General features: G+C 31.0%; 2 protein-coding genes across 4 annotated transcripts in view; one reads left to right on the forward strand and one right to left on the reverse strand.

Annotated features, from left to right (window-relative positions):
- Positions 1–10,084, reverse strand: part of LOC126889379 (ubiquitin carboxyl-terminal hydrolase 38) — a 32,938-nt gene extending 22,854 nt beyond the window's left edge. The window contains exons 1-2 of one of the 3 annotated variants that reach the window (XM_050657635.1): positions 9,855–10,084; positions 9,642–9,685 (exon numbers count right to left, since the gene is read on the reverse strand). Coding sequence is in view for 1 of the 3 variants with exons in the window: in XM_050657634.1 (XP_050513591.1) it covers positions 9,406–9,431 (26 nt within the window). In the remaining 2 variants the exon portion in view is untranslated. Of the gene's footprint in view, positions 1–9,405; positions 9,534–9,641; positions 9,686–9,849 lie in introns of those variants that run through there. The other 2 variants (XM_050657637.1, XM_050657634.1) reach the window with 2 other exon arrangements.
- A 2,471-nt stretch (positions 10,085–12,555) lies between these two features.
- LOC126889384 (R3H domain-containing protein 4-like) overlaps positions 12,556–14,745 on the forward strand; it is a 35,554-nt gene continuing 33,364 nt past the window's right edge. Inside the window, exon 1 of the mRNA XM_050657644.1 lies at positions 12,556–12,825. Coding sequence (XP_050513601.1) covers positions 12,746–12,825 — 80 coding nt within the window. The 5' untranslated portion in view covers positions 12,556–12,745. The remainder of the gene's footprint in view (positions 12,826–14,745) is intronic.

Here is a 14,745-nt window from a genome sequence, read left to right on the forward strand (position 1 = left end):
TATGGAAAATATAATGTCACTCAAATTCAATAAAATTTATATGAATATATTCGTTTCAATTTAACGATCAATTCTTATCATTGCGCCAACTCTTAATTTTCAATAATAAGAGCAGAAATTGATATAAATCAATCTGAAATCAAATGGGTAGGTACATAAGTTAGAGAGAGAAAAAATATTTTAAAATACCCAAATTATAGTTAGTTCATAAATCTTCTCGAGCTCTTAAGCATCTTATTATAATAGTTTCACTAATCCGCTTAGGCCCAGCGGGGTTTAAGCTGTTTTGAATAGCACCCAGAGCAATAGTGATTATAACTGACACGTTTATAGACCCCAAAAATGTGATTTCGATAAACTTTAATTGCAATTTGCGCCGTAATTAATCATAATTAAGAGTTCGCGCAATGATAAGAATTGATCGTTAAATTGAAACGAATATATTCATATAAATTTTATTGAATTTGAGTGACATTATATTTTCCATAAGATGTGTGCGATGTCCTTTAAAGAAAAATTGAAGGAATTTTTTTAGGCTGTATAGTCTAGGCGCCAAATAGGGGTCACCGTGTCCTTTTCAATTCTGATGGACAAACTCAACGGTTTCTTATGCATTTTTGGCTGCTGATTACCAATTTCGAGGATGGATTTCGATCCTAGTGGTCAAAAAATTGTTATAAACAATTTAATTATTTATAAATTGTTTATAAGGCTCTGGCTCATAAACTAAAAGAGATAAAAAAGAATGTTTCAAATAAAATTTGTTCTTTGATAAAAAACGAAGAAAAAAACGTTTACTAAACGTAAATCCAACAATTAGAACTCAAGATATTGTAAAATTAGTGCACAATGCAAATTGCAAAATAAATATTTTTCGAAGCTTTATCGATCATATCTCGGCTTCTACGCATGCAAATGAGCCTTAGAAGGTCTCATTTTTAAGCTTCATTAATAGACTTCCAAACAGAGTTTGCTAAATTACTTCATCTTCACTTGTTTTAAAGTTATACCCGTTTGAAGTTATAATTTTCTTAAAAAAATGGTACATTAATTTGTTTATAAGGGTTTCAAGCAAATTTAAGCCATAAAACTTTATACTTTAATTAACAATAATGATATAAGAACTCAAAAGGAACATTTTGAGCTTACGAAAATGTTTGTAAGTGTATTTTTGGCCAAGATATCGATATTTTAATAGAGCGCTCTGAGGCGCAAGATCGGCTCACCGCGTAAAGGTTCACGCGCTAACTTCTCGATGCAAATTATAATTTCTATGTATATATACTTTATCTTCATTTTTCATTTTTGAAGATCCTAATAAAATTTTATCATATAATTCTTATAATTCAATCATCATACTGTACCTCGTATTACCTTTCATTATATTTACTTTGTCTTCTATTTTTTGTAGTAAATGAGAAAAAAAAAACATTAAAAACTAATATTTCAGAAATAGAACTAAAAAGTAAGTTGATATTATTTATTAATACTATTTTTACAAACTTTTTGTTTCATGCATCTGAATCGAGATATACAGGGATTCTCAGCTTTTTGACATCTGCATAAGTTCTTAGAGCAATTTTTACAGTTACATGGTGGTACTAAGTCTGTTCTTGTATCTAGTGGATATTGTATCTAGTGGATAGTGGATAGTATCCATATAAAGTGGATCTAGTTCTTTTGCAGCATCATCAAGGCACGTCAATAGGGAACTTGCACAATTTTTTTTTATTACATAATAATGTTCAATTTTGTTTAAAAATGAGATTTCCAAAATTTCACGCTTCAAAAACTCGTAATAACTTAGAAATACGTATTTAAAGTCTTCAGCGGTATAAAATAGTTCAAACGACCCGTGACGTCACATAGTTTTACATTAGTTATTATTATGGTTATATTTCGCTGTGTCTAGGTACACGCTAACGTGTACGCAAATAAAAAAGTTAGGTATGTACGCGCGAATTAAACTTCATCAAGCCAGTAACGTTATTATTTAGCGTGCGCAGTGACTGTATATTTTGGTACATGCTATTTTGATATGTTTAGCGTGTGTTTGATAGAAACATATTTGTTAAAGGAAGGGAAGCAGAACTATTCAGATGTTTCAAACTTAATTGTAATAAATCAATGTATATCTTAAAGTATATATTTAGGTTAGCAAAATAAATATATGTATTTAGTTGACATAACACATAAAAAATATTGTTAAAATAATTTTTATACGTAAGTTAATTATTGTAATCAACTATTCTAAATAGGAAATAAGCCACAATTTAACTAAAAAAATGATTTTATTAACGTTTCGACGTCCAAATCGGATGTCATTGTCAAAATACAAAAATTAGTCAGATTAAATAAATTATTAGAAAAATTTTTTTACTAAGCTACACCATTTTTGTTTAATTTAATAATATTTTGTATTTTGACAACGATGTCCGATTTAGACGTCGAAACGTTAATAAAATCATTTTTTGGTTAAATTGTGGCTTAGTTCCCATTTAGAATAGTTGATTACAAAAATGCCACAAGGATAATAGCTTCAGAACAAGTTAATTATTATTGTGAAAGCTTTAGGTCTTATTTTTATTTTAATCTTTTACGGTAATACATACTATTTCATTTATAACTAAAAAAAAATACATATTAATTTATAGTCTCTTATCTTTTTCTTACTGTTTTAAAATGTTCTTAAACTCATTAAAAGAACTAAATAATTGTCCACACTCCGTAGTTAATTTAAAAACAAACACTAAACAAATAAAAAATAAGAAATCACTGACACTCTAACTTTTTTATTTGCGTACACGGTAACGTATACCTAGACACAACGTTATATTTAGGTATATTCTTCTTCTCCTTCTTTAGTTTATTGGCCTCCACCTACTTGGGTATTTGGCAAGCTCATCGTCGTGGAATAAGTCAAAAATATTTATATTCTAATGACATTTATCGTATGTCATTGTAATAATATATACCAGTTTGTTAAAATTATAGTTTTATACTGCTTTTGAAGGAAAGGAGCGAAGGTTTACTATTGAAAATAAAACCATTTTGTAAAAGTACGAATTTTTCTATGAATAGTTCAAACGATCAAAAACACTTGTAACGTCACATAAATGTATTTTCTACTGACGTTTATAACGTCTAATTTAAAATTCTGTTTACTTTATTGGAAAAATGTAAATGTAAAACCAAGTGACGTCACGACGCGTTTGGGACCACCTGTTTTAATTTGAATTTTTAATCGTCTTTAGGGGCCAAACGAAAGACAAACAAAACTTTTTTATCTTTGATACATGTTTTAAATTATGTTGTGTTGTGATTTATAACATCTTTTTCGAATTTAAAAATTTATGCAAGTTCCCTATTGTGTGTATGCCGCCACAACATAAATGCTCGTTTTATGTGCAATGATGATGCTGCAAAATAACTCGATCCATTTTTATATGGATATCACATATTGGCTCATTTGCATGCGTAGAAGCTGAGTTACGATCGATAAAGCGTCGAAAAATACTTGACTGCTTGACGCCATTAAAATATCAATATCTTGACCAAAAATAAACTTACGAACATTTTCTTAAGCTCAAATTATTCCTTTTGAGTTCTTCTATCATTATTGTTAATTAAAGTATAAATGTTTACAGCTCAAATTTGTTTGAAACCCTTATAAACAAATTAATGTACAATTTTTTTAAGAAAATTATAACTTCAAACGGGTATAACTTTAAAACAGATGAAGATCACGTAATTTAGGAAACTCTGTTTGGAAGCCTATTATTGAAGCTTAAAAATGAGACCTTCTAAGGCTTATTTGCATGCGTAGAAGCCGAGATAGGATTGATAAAGCTTCGAAAAATATTTATTTTGTCATTTGCAATTTGCATTGTGCACTAATTTTACAATATCTTGAGCTCTAATTGTTGGATTTACGTTTAGTAAACGATTTTTTCTTCGTTTTTTATCAACTAACAAATTTTATTTGAAACATTCTTTTTTATCTCTTCTAGTTTATGAGCCAGAGCCTTATAAACAATTAAATTGTTTATAACATTTTTTTTACCACTCGGATCGAAATCCACCCTCGAAATTCGTAATCAGCAGCCAAAAATCCATAAGAAACCGTTGAGTTTGTCCATCAGAATTGAAAAGGACACGGTGACCCCTCTGGCGCCTAGACTAGTAGTACTATAACTGAATTATAAATTTTGTTTGATTATATTACCAATACCTATTCAATAAAAAACATTGGACAAAGAGTCTAGCTGGTTAATATAGTGGAAACTGCCCCCAGCGATATTCCAAAAATACTGGGTTGTTCTAAATCAAAAAGTATTTGACCAAAAAAATTTTTAGACCCCTAGCCCCATCCATAACCCCGCAAAAAAATTAAAGTGTTTTTTTGATTTTTGGCGATTTCTTGGGTTCTAATCATCTTAGAAATTTCTTTCTTCTTTCATTTTTTGTTTTTTTTTTGTTTTATATAATTTTTTCAAAATTTTGGCCCAAAATTCATTTTTTTTACTTTTGAAAATTTTAAACACCAAAAAAAATTGAATTTTGCGCCAATAATTTTGAAAAAAAAATATGTTGTATAGAATAAAAAAACCTACAAAATGAAAGAATAAAGAAGTTTCTACGATGATTAGAACCCAATCAACCCAAAGCAAAAACATGTTTTAGTTTTTTGGGAGGTTATGGGTGAGGTCTAAAAATTTTTTTGGCTAACTACTTTTTGATGTAGAAGAACCCAGTATTTTTATTTTTGGAATATCGTTGTTTGCATTTTTCACCACCTTAACACATTCTGTGTGGATGGCATACATGTGAGCCACATGATGCCTTCACCAATGTGCGGATGGAGGGCATGTATGCCATTGATTATACACATTTTTAATATGAGTTTTTTATATCCGTTCAGAGTATAAGTCTTAGGATCAGACATCCGCACGCAATGTGTTAACCAGCTAGACCCTTTGGAGGCTATAAATAGGTCACTGATTCTTAACGGAATTAGATGTTAAAAATATAAAAAATTTGTTAGAATAACAAAAGAAAATCGTTATTTTTAACATTTTATTGTATTACTTTAACATGATGTAATGAGTCAGGCACAAAATAAAAAAACAACTCTTACAATGTAATCTGAACAAAGAAATGGTTTACTTCAAAAAAAATTTCATAAACATCCCAAAAGTAAAATATCTCAATACAAAATAATTGAATTAGTCTTATAAACCCACATTGCACTGAATTTTTTTCTCACTTTGATTTATGAAAAAAAAAATTTACTGAACAACTCTCGCTTCAATGCTCAATATCCAACTGATAAAACACTTCAGAAAATGCAATAGTTGCAGGTTGTATTTTAAAGATAGTTGTTGTGAAAACAACAGTTAAATTGTTGGGACAATCTGTATTGTGTTTCAAAGAATTAATTTTCTGAAAAACTTTAGTGTTAGCGTTTCGCCACACGGGCGGTTTTTTACGGCCGCCGTAAGAGAAGTAAAAATCAGCGCGAAAATGGGTCCCACGGTGAGAATAGTAGATGGCCAGACTGAGCTGTAAAATACCGCGCAGCAACAGTCTGGCCATCTACTATTCTCACCGTGGGACCCATTTTCGCGCTGATTTTTACTGCTCTTACGGCGGCTGTAAAAAACCGCCCATGTGGCCAAACGCTTGGCGTTGTGTTAGTTTGATGAAACGGACATATGGTTGCTATTTAGCGAGAGGCATGTTGCAAGGGTAGAAACATGTGTGGATACGCTTTTGTTAAGTGGCATTTTTACCCTTAGCGAACCAACAAAATATTATGCAGTTAGAAGAATAAAATCTTTGCAGCCCTTTGTCAGCCTCCGGGCGAAGTGTTCATGTGTGTTCCTCTTTTTGCCATGAAGATATGTTACGCACTCCGCAATAATTCGGTTAAAGACTCTCTCTCTGTTTAGCTAATAAAGACAATTTAATCGTTAATTCGCGTATTTGTTAAATTCTTAGTTTGGTTAATAAATTTTTTGTCACTTAACACTTTTAATTTCGTAATTTCTTCATGCACAACCCTTCATATCTTGTTTATTAGTAACTTTAAAACCAAGACCAAATAAATCTTAGAACCAGTTGCCCTAAAGTTCATTATTTGTTAATATCGAAGGACAATCTTCTCTTCTCTTCAGACAACCCGTGTGGTCCTAAAATATTCACTGATATCCAATTAGGCAAAAGGGAATAATTAACCCCTTTTCGCCACTGTGGGGTGAGATTCAAAATAAAAACTCTCGCCAATAGTCACTCGCACATATCTATATAGATAGTAGTGTGTAAGAAAGAATTTTGGTAAAACTTATTAAAACTTTAAAATGCAGCACAGAGTACCTCAGTGTGGACACCAGAAGGTAAATTGTATTTATGGCAACAGGCCTTCAAGGCCTATTGAGCTGTGTAAATAAAGACTTTCGTCGATCTGTAGCAGTTCCCTAGCTAAAACTGACCCTTAGTACAAGAAGTATAGGAGGAAGACCAAGTACATCATCATCAAAAGTTGGATGGGCATAAGATTAGTTGGGAAAGGGCATGTCATGGAGAAACGTGAAAAGCAGAGATGATGCCAAGGAGAAAATTTTAAAGCCAGACCATCAACATATTGTGTACAATGTACAGTAACATTGTGTAAAACTTGTTTTATATAGTATCATAAAAAATAAACTTGTGTTTATTAGATTTAAACAAATATTTCAATTCTCCTAACTGCTTTGAACTCATTCATACATATTTGCAATTATGATAACCCTATCATCCAGTGCCCTATTTTATAGATTGGGTCATGATTCAAACATTCAAAGACGTAATTTAATTTCATGAATATTTTCTTATTAAGAACAAGATTACTGATAATGATGTATGAGTAAAATTTTGAAATTTGAAAAAAAATTTGGGTGTAACAGGTTAAAATAAATAATGATTTGTTCTCAACTTATTTCAAAAACTTAACCCTCTAACAGGCAAGACCATCTTAAGACGGTCTTTGCATTTTAGCTTATAAAACTTATACTGAATGGTTTTTGCTGCCACAGTAACGACATGCATCTTTAAAAAACCTTACTTGTAGTTATTAGATACAACTAAACACATTCTGGCATCGCGATTACGTTATTATCGTTAGTCAAGTGCTAACATCCCATAAAATGGCAGTGAAAATTCTTTCTTCATAAACATTATTTTTAAATTGTCGAAAAACACGAATTAGATCAAAGTGATCAACTTGATAATTTTATAAGTTGATTATATTTCATGTTTCAGTAATATAATAAGCTTTTAGTAAAAACTATTGTGTAAATAGGCTTTATAAACAAAAATACCAAGACAGTCTCAATACGGTCTTGCCGGTTTACGTATAAAAAATATCCCCTTCAGTATGAAATTTTGTTATCTTTTTGTGCATAGGAACATGCTTATTTTCCTGTTGTTCTATTATTTTTCTTTTCTGTGATAGATGCATCGTCTAAATTGTAACCATAAGAACAAAATCAATTTGGAAGAATTGTCTGATAAACAATTATTCGACTTTATTGATTCTGTTGAAATCAACGATAGTATTGTGCATCCCGACTATGTTGATGATAGTATTGAGCCTGAAAAGCCTTACAGCCTATCTGAGGTATCAGAGGCTAAATCACAAGTTATTGACGACTGCATTCAGGAAATGCTTGAAGCTGAGACAATTGATGCATTTGTAAAAGATATAAATTTGTCAATGGATATTAGTAATGTTGATCAACCAGCAGCTTCTCCAAGATTAGTTTTGGATGATGTAGCGACCGAAACATCACACAAAGCGCAAAGGAAACACATCGAAGTTGATTGTCCACAAATCATAGGTAAATATAATGCTCACATGGGTGGAGTCGATTTGATGGATGGCCTTACGGGTCGATATCACATTCGAGCTAAAAGCAGAAATATTATGATTCGGATATTCTATCATTTTGTCGACATAGCCGCCACAAACGCATTCATACTATATAAACATATACGTGCCGAAAAGCCAAATAATTCCAGTGACTGTTGCGAAGAGGAGAGGCTTCTATTTCTTCCACAATTCCGTGAAGAGATAGAATCTGGCCTTGTTTCTTTCAAGGAAAAGCGAAATGTAGGTCGACCATCATCAGCTCGAAATGGTGAACCTGGTTCTTCTAGTAAAACTAGTTCATCTGGTGTTGAAAAAAGAGCTGTTCATCAAGTTGCTGATGTACGTTTTGATGGTGAAAACCATTTTCCAGTTTAGGTTGATCGAAAAGGCAAGAAAAGGTGTAAGCTGTGCAAAAAATCTGATATGCAGCTTGTTTGTTTCAAATGTGACCTCCATTTATACGGCACAGTGGGTAAAAATTGTTTTTGGGATTACCACCATCAAAAATAACATGTTATATACTCATTTTTTTTAATAAATCTTGTTTTATAATGAACATCTACCAAATTTATTTTTTACTCATAACCTGACAAGACCGTCTGTAGACGGTCTTCACTATTTCTCACCTAGCATTTGTTCTAGACAAGATTTTTAGAAGAAAATTTAAAAATAAGTTATTTTTGCCTATATTTACTCAAAAAAAATATCAACTTCAACAAATAATTTTTACGATTTGGCCTGTTAGAGGGTTAAGTAGGTAACAAAGTGGGGACAAGTATGCACCAATAACCAAACAAAGTTTTAATGAATACAGAATTAAACTTCATGGACTTATTAAAAATCAAAATTGAAAATATCCAAAATAAAGTACTAAAACAATAAATATGGAATGACCACGAGAAGAGTTTGGTAGGCGCAAAATTTCCGGGTCAATGCTTTTTAAATGCATTCATTTTTTTCGAATACTGAGAAAACTAATAAGTATTTTTTAAAAATTTAAAAGCAGAATAAAAGATTACATTATTACCGAGAGCCGAAAGTCCCTGAAAACTTCTATGTTTATTTTAATAAGTTACAGAGGTGAAGAAGAAGAGAAAATTTAGTGTGTTTTTTAATTTCAAATATCTCATTCAAAAGAAACTTTCTGTTTATTCTAAGGGACTTTCGGCCCTCAGTAATAATGTAACCTTTCATTCGGTGTTTAAATTTTTCAAAAATACTTATTAGTTTTCTTAGGATTTGCAAAAAATTAATGCATTTAAAAAGCATTGGCCCAAAATTTTGTGCCTACGCTCTTAAAGAATTAGCTAATAAGCATTGTAAGTGTAAGTAACTTAAAATCTCAGAGAGAGAGAGAGAGAGAGAGAAAAAGCAGCAGCTGTAAAAATACAGTTCCTACAAAATATGAAAAAACTTTTGGTATAATACCCATCTTACAATAAATATAGAAATTATTCTTTTAAACAGGTAAATGCCAATACTTATTGTTAACTCACCCAAATTTTATAGGACCAAACACCATGATTAAACAGAAAACATAAAAATCAGCATATTAATTATTACAATAACATCATCAGTATCTATTTTAGTATAGCAACTGATAACTGAATGTTATTGTTTACTAATCACCTTACATTTAGATGTCATATAGAACATAAATTGGCTTTCATGGTAACATTTCTATGCCGAATAAGGGTTAAATTAATGTTGGTAAAGGCTGAAGGTTGCTTACCTTGGTTAATATCAAATCTGCTCTAAAAATGTAAACTGAGAGATCTGAAAAAATAAATAACAAGGTTAAAACGTAAGGCCACAGTTAACAATTATAATACTACACGAAATTGTACAAACAATCATAGCGTGAATATTGTTACGTAAAACACGTACAGTAAAGCTTTCATTTTCATCTTGAAAATTAAAATAATATACAGCTAACTAACCTTACCCTTTCTAGAATAAATACGTCACTGTCAAGTCAATACTTATATATTTCCAGCACTTTGCGAGTTTCCTTATTGCATATTATTCAATATAATCTGTAAAATCATTAGGAACAGCAGCTTTTACATTTACAACAATTAATAATAATATTTTTGTGAATGAATTTTAGTACTATTTTACAAAGAAAATTTTCATTTGACATTTGATGGATCTTGTCATGTCCACAGTCGTCAGTCATGTCAATCTTAGCTTAGAATATTTTAAGTGTCAATCTAGTTGATTTTCCAAATCTTTCCATATTTTACTGTTCTATGATTGGATCATCATAGAAAGCTTTGTTAAAATAACGCTGTGTCTAGGTACACGCTAACGTGTACGCAAATAAAAAAGTTAGGTACACGCTTAAACGTCATCAAGTCAGTGACGTTATTATTTAGCGTGTACTATGACTGGGTTTTTTGGTACACGCTAATTTGAGCCGCGTGTATGCTGTGGTATTAAGTATCTGTAAGTATCGCGAGTGTCAGAGTGTGGTTAGAATTTGTCTAATCGCGTTATGTTTACACTTTAATATTGATTTGTAAAGAGTTTCCTTATTTTTTACTTGTTTAGTGTTTTTTTTTTAATTAACTATATGGAGTGTGGACAATTATTTAGTTCTTTTAATGAGTTTAACAACATTCTAAAACAGTATGAAAAAGATAAGAGACAAAAATTCGTGATTAACGGTAGCAGAAGTAATAAGATAAAATATACGGGGCGATTGATTAGTGTGATAAAGCTCAGTAGATCCGCAAGTAATAGATAGCAATAAAAGTTAGTATCAAAAATTTTAGCAAACTTTGAGCTTCATATTACAAAATTACTAAAATTAGTTAGAATGTTACAGGGCGTTCGATAATATACTCTCGGACCAAACTTATGTTTTTTAAATGGAACACCCTATATTTTATTTTATGTTCGAAATCTTCTTAACTTCCGTATCACAAAAATATAAAGGTTTATTATGTTATACAGGATATTTACAAAGTTATAACCAATTTTCTATGAAAATCGTAACAAGTTCAACTCCCTGTATAAATAAAAATAAACACCAAATAAACTGGTATAATTAACTTACGTATAAAAATTATTTTAGCAGTATTTTGTATATATCATGTTAACTAATATTTATTTTGCTAACCTGAATATATACTTTTATATGCATATTGTTTTATTACAATTAAGTTTCAAACATCTGAATAGTTTTGCTTCCCTTCCCCTTCCCTTAATAAAAATATTTTCTATCAAACAAACAACAAACACTAAAAATATCAAAATAGCGTGTACCAAAATATAAAGTCACCGCGCACGCTAAATAATGACGTCACTGGCTTGATGAAGTTTAATTCGCGTGTACCTAACTTTTTTATTTGCGTACACGTTAGCGTGTACCTAGACACAGCGTTAAAATAATAAATAATAGGCTTTTTCTTTTCCGACTTTCGAATTCTAAAAGTGGAGACAAGAGAAAAAATAGGCACTTCAAAAGGGAACGAACAGAGGAAACCTTCAACGCCTTCAACTACTTTTTCATACTCTTTCATTGCATATATCACTACATAATAATAAATGAGAATAGATTTAGTTGTTTATTCACATTTTAATATAGTTAATTTTTATCAAATTCTATATCTATTAATTTTTCGGGGAAATTCTGGATTCACATCTGGATTATGTATAGCTGATAATCCACAAAGTATTAGACACCATTCTTGACATAACTTGACATCTTCTTCCTTCTTCTTGACAATGTGACAATGTCAACACAGCACAACCCCACACAACTACAGTTCGAGCGAGTCTCGTAAATTCCACGATTTCACGCAATCGTACTTGAGACACTGTGTCAGCTGAGGTGTTTGAACAACATAGAGAACATGATAACAAAACAACATGCTTTGTTACGTATTTAAAAAAACTCTCCATCATGCATGCTCCATGAGAAAAGAAAATATAAAACTAATTTCATCCTTATCGTGTCTCAGATGGCGTAGCTACTTTTGCTATAACTACTCAACGCTTTGCTACTCTACCTACCTACATACAATTTGTATTATTTTATCAAAAAACAAGCATTTACAAACTCTGCAAATTGTATTATTTTGCTTTGCATTTTCATATGGAAAAACCGCGGTATTTATCTTGAACTTTTTTTGAACAAGGTGCAATACTTAGGTAATATTATTATTAATAAAACAAAGTATATTAAAATACAAAGTATGTTAAAAACTTTGATAATATTTAAAAACTTTAATATATTTATTATATCGTTGATTGAGGTATTGGGTATCTCCCAATACCTCAATCAACGATTATATTATTATAGTATACATTTTATGAATCAGTAGAAACGATTAAGGTATATTTAAATTTGGTAAATTATAACTTCACTCGACAGAGCACGACCACACAACTCAAAAGATATTAAAATACAATGTTAAAAATTTTAACAATATTTAAAAACTTTAATATAATATATTATAGTATACATATTATATTATGAATCAGTAGAAACGATTATATTTAAATTTGGTAAATTAAACTCCGCACGCCCACGCAACTTGAAACACAAGTACGCAAATACGGTTGCGTGAAGCGTGGCTCGAAATCGTGGAATTTACGAGACTCGCTCGAACTGTAGATCCTTGTCAACCCCACATGTCAAGTCAAGTAGTTTTGACATTAATCACGACATTAACAAAATTAATTTTTTAAATATGGAGTATTACCTGTTTATAAACGTCAGACTAAGATAAGATGCAAAATTATTTGTAAAGTTTACAATTTGTTAATTTAAGTGTTGTATTATTTATTTGTATACTATGTTTACTAATTAGACGAAGAAAAAGAAACATGACAGTGATCAAGGAAAAAAAGAACTACAAATATCCTACTCCTAACTCTGCTGCAGGTTCAGATACAGAATCTCTACAGTAAGTCTGGTAGCAATAAACATATGCTCTTACCCTTTCAGTAACATGTGGAGGTCACAGTTTCTTATATACCAGAAATAATTTGTTTTTAGCACTTTTACATTACAAATTTAAATTGCTCCTTTCAACTCTACTCCTTTCAAAGATAACTACGTTTAATTACCCATTCCTCTTCAGATTCGTTCTCCTATCGGAGGTTGGATACCATCATGGCTACCTTAACTTTATTAGCTGTATTTCTAAAGAGCTCAACTATGGGCTACCCATTGAAAATACTGTGTGTGCAGTGGTTTTAGCAACCAACTAGCCAGTTAATACTCATTCTATTATATCAATCAAGATATACGGTACATTCCTCAGTAAGTGTATCATTTAAATATTTCTTTATTTCCATTCAAAAATCGTCTGAGATATCATCATCAAGGCCTTTTATGCAGGATGGAACATTTGCTGCTCTTACTTAGAGTTTCTGTTTCACTTATTGCAGTAAATCACTCCACATTCTTCTGTATTGTCAAAGTTTGTTGTGTGACTTGGCTTTCGTTACAGTTTTCTTCCACTAATTTAGGTGTGTATAATTCCCTCCAGTTTCTCACTTTCAGGATCTTGATACCTCTCATGACCTGGTCCTCCTATCTCTCTCTATGTCTTCCGGGTCTTTGAGTTTCTGACATATCTGATGACCTTCTTAATCAGTAGGTCGTTTTCCCCTCTCTCTATGTGTCCCAGCCATGTGTCAAGTTTCTTACATCATGGTTCATTATTCTTCACATTTCTCCATTTCCATTCTTATTGGGCCCATAATTCTTCTTAATCGAATCTTCGAATATTCTTAATTTTTCTTCATTTTTATCTGTGGTGTTGTGATATACAGGGTGTCCCATAATTAATTGGAAATTAGCTAATGGGTGATAGAAGACATCAAAATATTAAGATTTAACCAAAATCGCCTAAATAAAATATGGCTCCTCACTGAGTTACAGGGTGTTTTATCTAAAAATTTAAAAACTATTTTTGCTCAGTATTTTAAAACTATTCGACATATTCTCTTCATACTTGGCAGAAAGTATAGGTATTATACATCCTATGAAATTATGATAAATAAACGTTTCTGGCTACTACAGTGGCGTACGACAGGGGACAGTGAATGGTTGATCCTTCCCAAATTCTATGCCACTGGCGGAATTGCCATTTTAGTGCAATTTTCGATTCTCCAATACTCTTTATGTAAATAACGTACTCTTTACTTATAACGATAAAGTCATTAAGATGTTTTCATTCAGATATTTTGATTAACGCGTAATTTTAAACTTCAAATATCTCGAAAACTAATGATTTTATCATTAACCCGGGAGTAGTCACGCTCACTTCTGTAACGTGAATAGTCGCGTGCTAGATTCTATCTCACAATACGAATTTAAATACGAATTTACAACAAATTTTTATTTTATAGTATTTTTATTTACTTATGTTAGAAATATTATTTCTAACTATTAATAAAGCTAATTGGCTCTTCCCAAAGCCATATATTCCACAAAAAGAAGAAGAAGAAAAATCCTACGCATAACTACACCCTTCCTCGAGGCACTTATGAAATTTTTTCAAAATTGTAAAATTTTTCATAAAGTTATCGCGAAAAAGGATAAAATGTGAGATTCTATCTAACGGCGTGACTACTCGCGGGTTAAGACTGAAGAGTATATTATTAATTCTTAACGATAAATTCATTAGTTTTTGACATCGACAATGCAAAGTAACAAGACACTTTACTCAACACAGACACTACACATTACACTAGGTACCTAATTGGAAAAATCATATGTACCATGCCAATGGCCATTAGTTGTCGCATTAGCTAAATAAAAAAAAAATAAATAAAATAAATTATTTAATGATTTAAGCACAATTTATACAGTAGCA

This window comes from Diabrotica virgifera, chromosome 8, assembly GCF_917563875.1.
Source record: "Diabrotica virgifera virgifera chromosome 8, PGI_DIABVI_V3a".
NCBI lineage: Eukaryota > Metazoa > Arthropoda > Insecta > Coleoptera > Chrysomelidae > Diabrotica > Diabrotica virgifera.